The following is a 1,045-nucleotide window of genomic DNA, read 5'->3' as shown; positions in this document are numbered from 1 at the left end:
CTTTTTTCTTTTTGCTTATGTGGTGCTGAGTAATCGAACCCAGGGCCTCATGCATGCAAGGCAAGCGCTCTACCACTGAGCCACCTTCCCAGCCCCGGAACCTCAGATTCTTGCTTAGCTCTTTTGCTCAAGGCTGGTGCTCTACCATCTGAGCCACACCCCTACTTCTGAATTTTTCATTTTTTTATTTTTTGCTGGTTAGAGAGTTTCTCAGATTTTTCTGCTAGGGTTGGTTTCAAATCCTCAATCTCAGTCTCATGAGCAGCTACGATTACAGGCATGAGCCACTAGCACTTGGCTGCTTCTTGATCTTGATATAACTCCCCTAACAAACTGCTGATCACCCTGTACCAGCTCTGGAGCCCCCCCTACACACCCAGAGCCACAATAACTCACCAATAAAACCATTGAAACACTTGGGCTTGTGTTGCCAATAGACACCCAGGAAATAGACTGGCACCCCTGTCAGCATGATGGCCAGGCCAATGCCACACACCACTGGCTCAGACCACAGGCTGAAGATCAGCAGGAAGGCCCAGAACAGCAGGTAGATGATGGGAAACAGCAGGCTGACCTATGGAGAGAGGCTTTGTGAGCTGTTTGGCCCTCACCACCCTCCAGATCTAGACACACTCTCTCTTCTTCACCCTTATCTTTCAGGGCAAAGGCTGGGCTTTGCTCAACCCTGAGGCTCACACCCCCCAGCTCTGATGGGACAAGTGCTATGTCCACAAATATTGGTGAACTTGGCCAGTGTGATACTAACAGGATGGGGAAGTAGGGAAGGAAGGATCCTCATTGCTCATGTCTTCTATGCTAAGTGGGGTCAGACAAGGCCTCAGGATCCATGGCAAGCACTTATGGTAGCCAGGGGAATCCATGAGGATCAAGCTTACTAATAACATATAATACTTGCTGAGGTCCTAGGGTAGAGGAGAGGCAGGGAAGAAATAATCTGGGTCTGTGTGGCCCCTGGCTCCCCACCATCGCTAGGTAGGAGAACACCATAGCAAGTGTCCCTCTTTTTTTTTTTGTCTGTTGTGGG

The 1,045-nt window shown here is 49.6% G+C and overlaps 1 protein-coding gene across 1 annotated transcript in view; it reads right to left on the bottom strand.

The window, feature by feature from the left end:
• Positions 1-1,045, bottom strand: part of Slc7a8 (solute carrier family 7 (amino acid transporter light chain, L system), member 8) — a 22,301-nt gene that overhangs the window by 3,311 nt on the left and 17,945 nt on the right. Inside the window, exon 6 of the mRNA XM_013025475.1 lies at positions 397-574. Coding sequence (XP_012880929.1) covers positions 397-574 — 178 coding nt within the window. The remainder of the gene's footprint in view (positions 1-396; positions 575-1,045) is intronic.

The sequence above is a fragment of the Dipodomys ordii genome, unplaced genomic scaffold (assembly GCF_000151885.1).
Source record: "Dipodomys ordii isolate 6190 unplaced genomic scaffold, Dord_2.0 Scaffold84, whole genome shotgun sequence".
In the NCBI taxonomy this organism is placed as follows: Eukaryota; Metazoa; Chordata; class Mammalia; order Rodentia; family Heteromyidae; genus Dipodomys; species Dipodomys ordii.
Note: the sequence above shows the minus strand (reverse complement) of the source record. Positions and strands in the feature narration are given on the sequence as shown.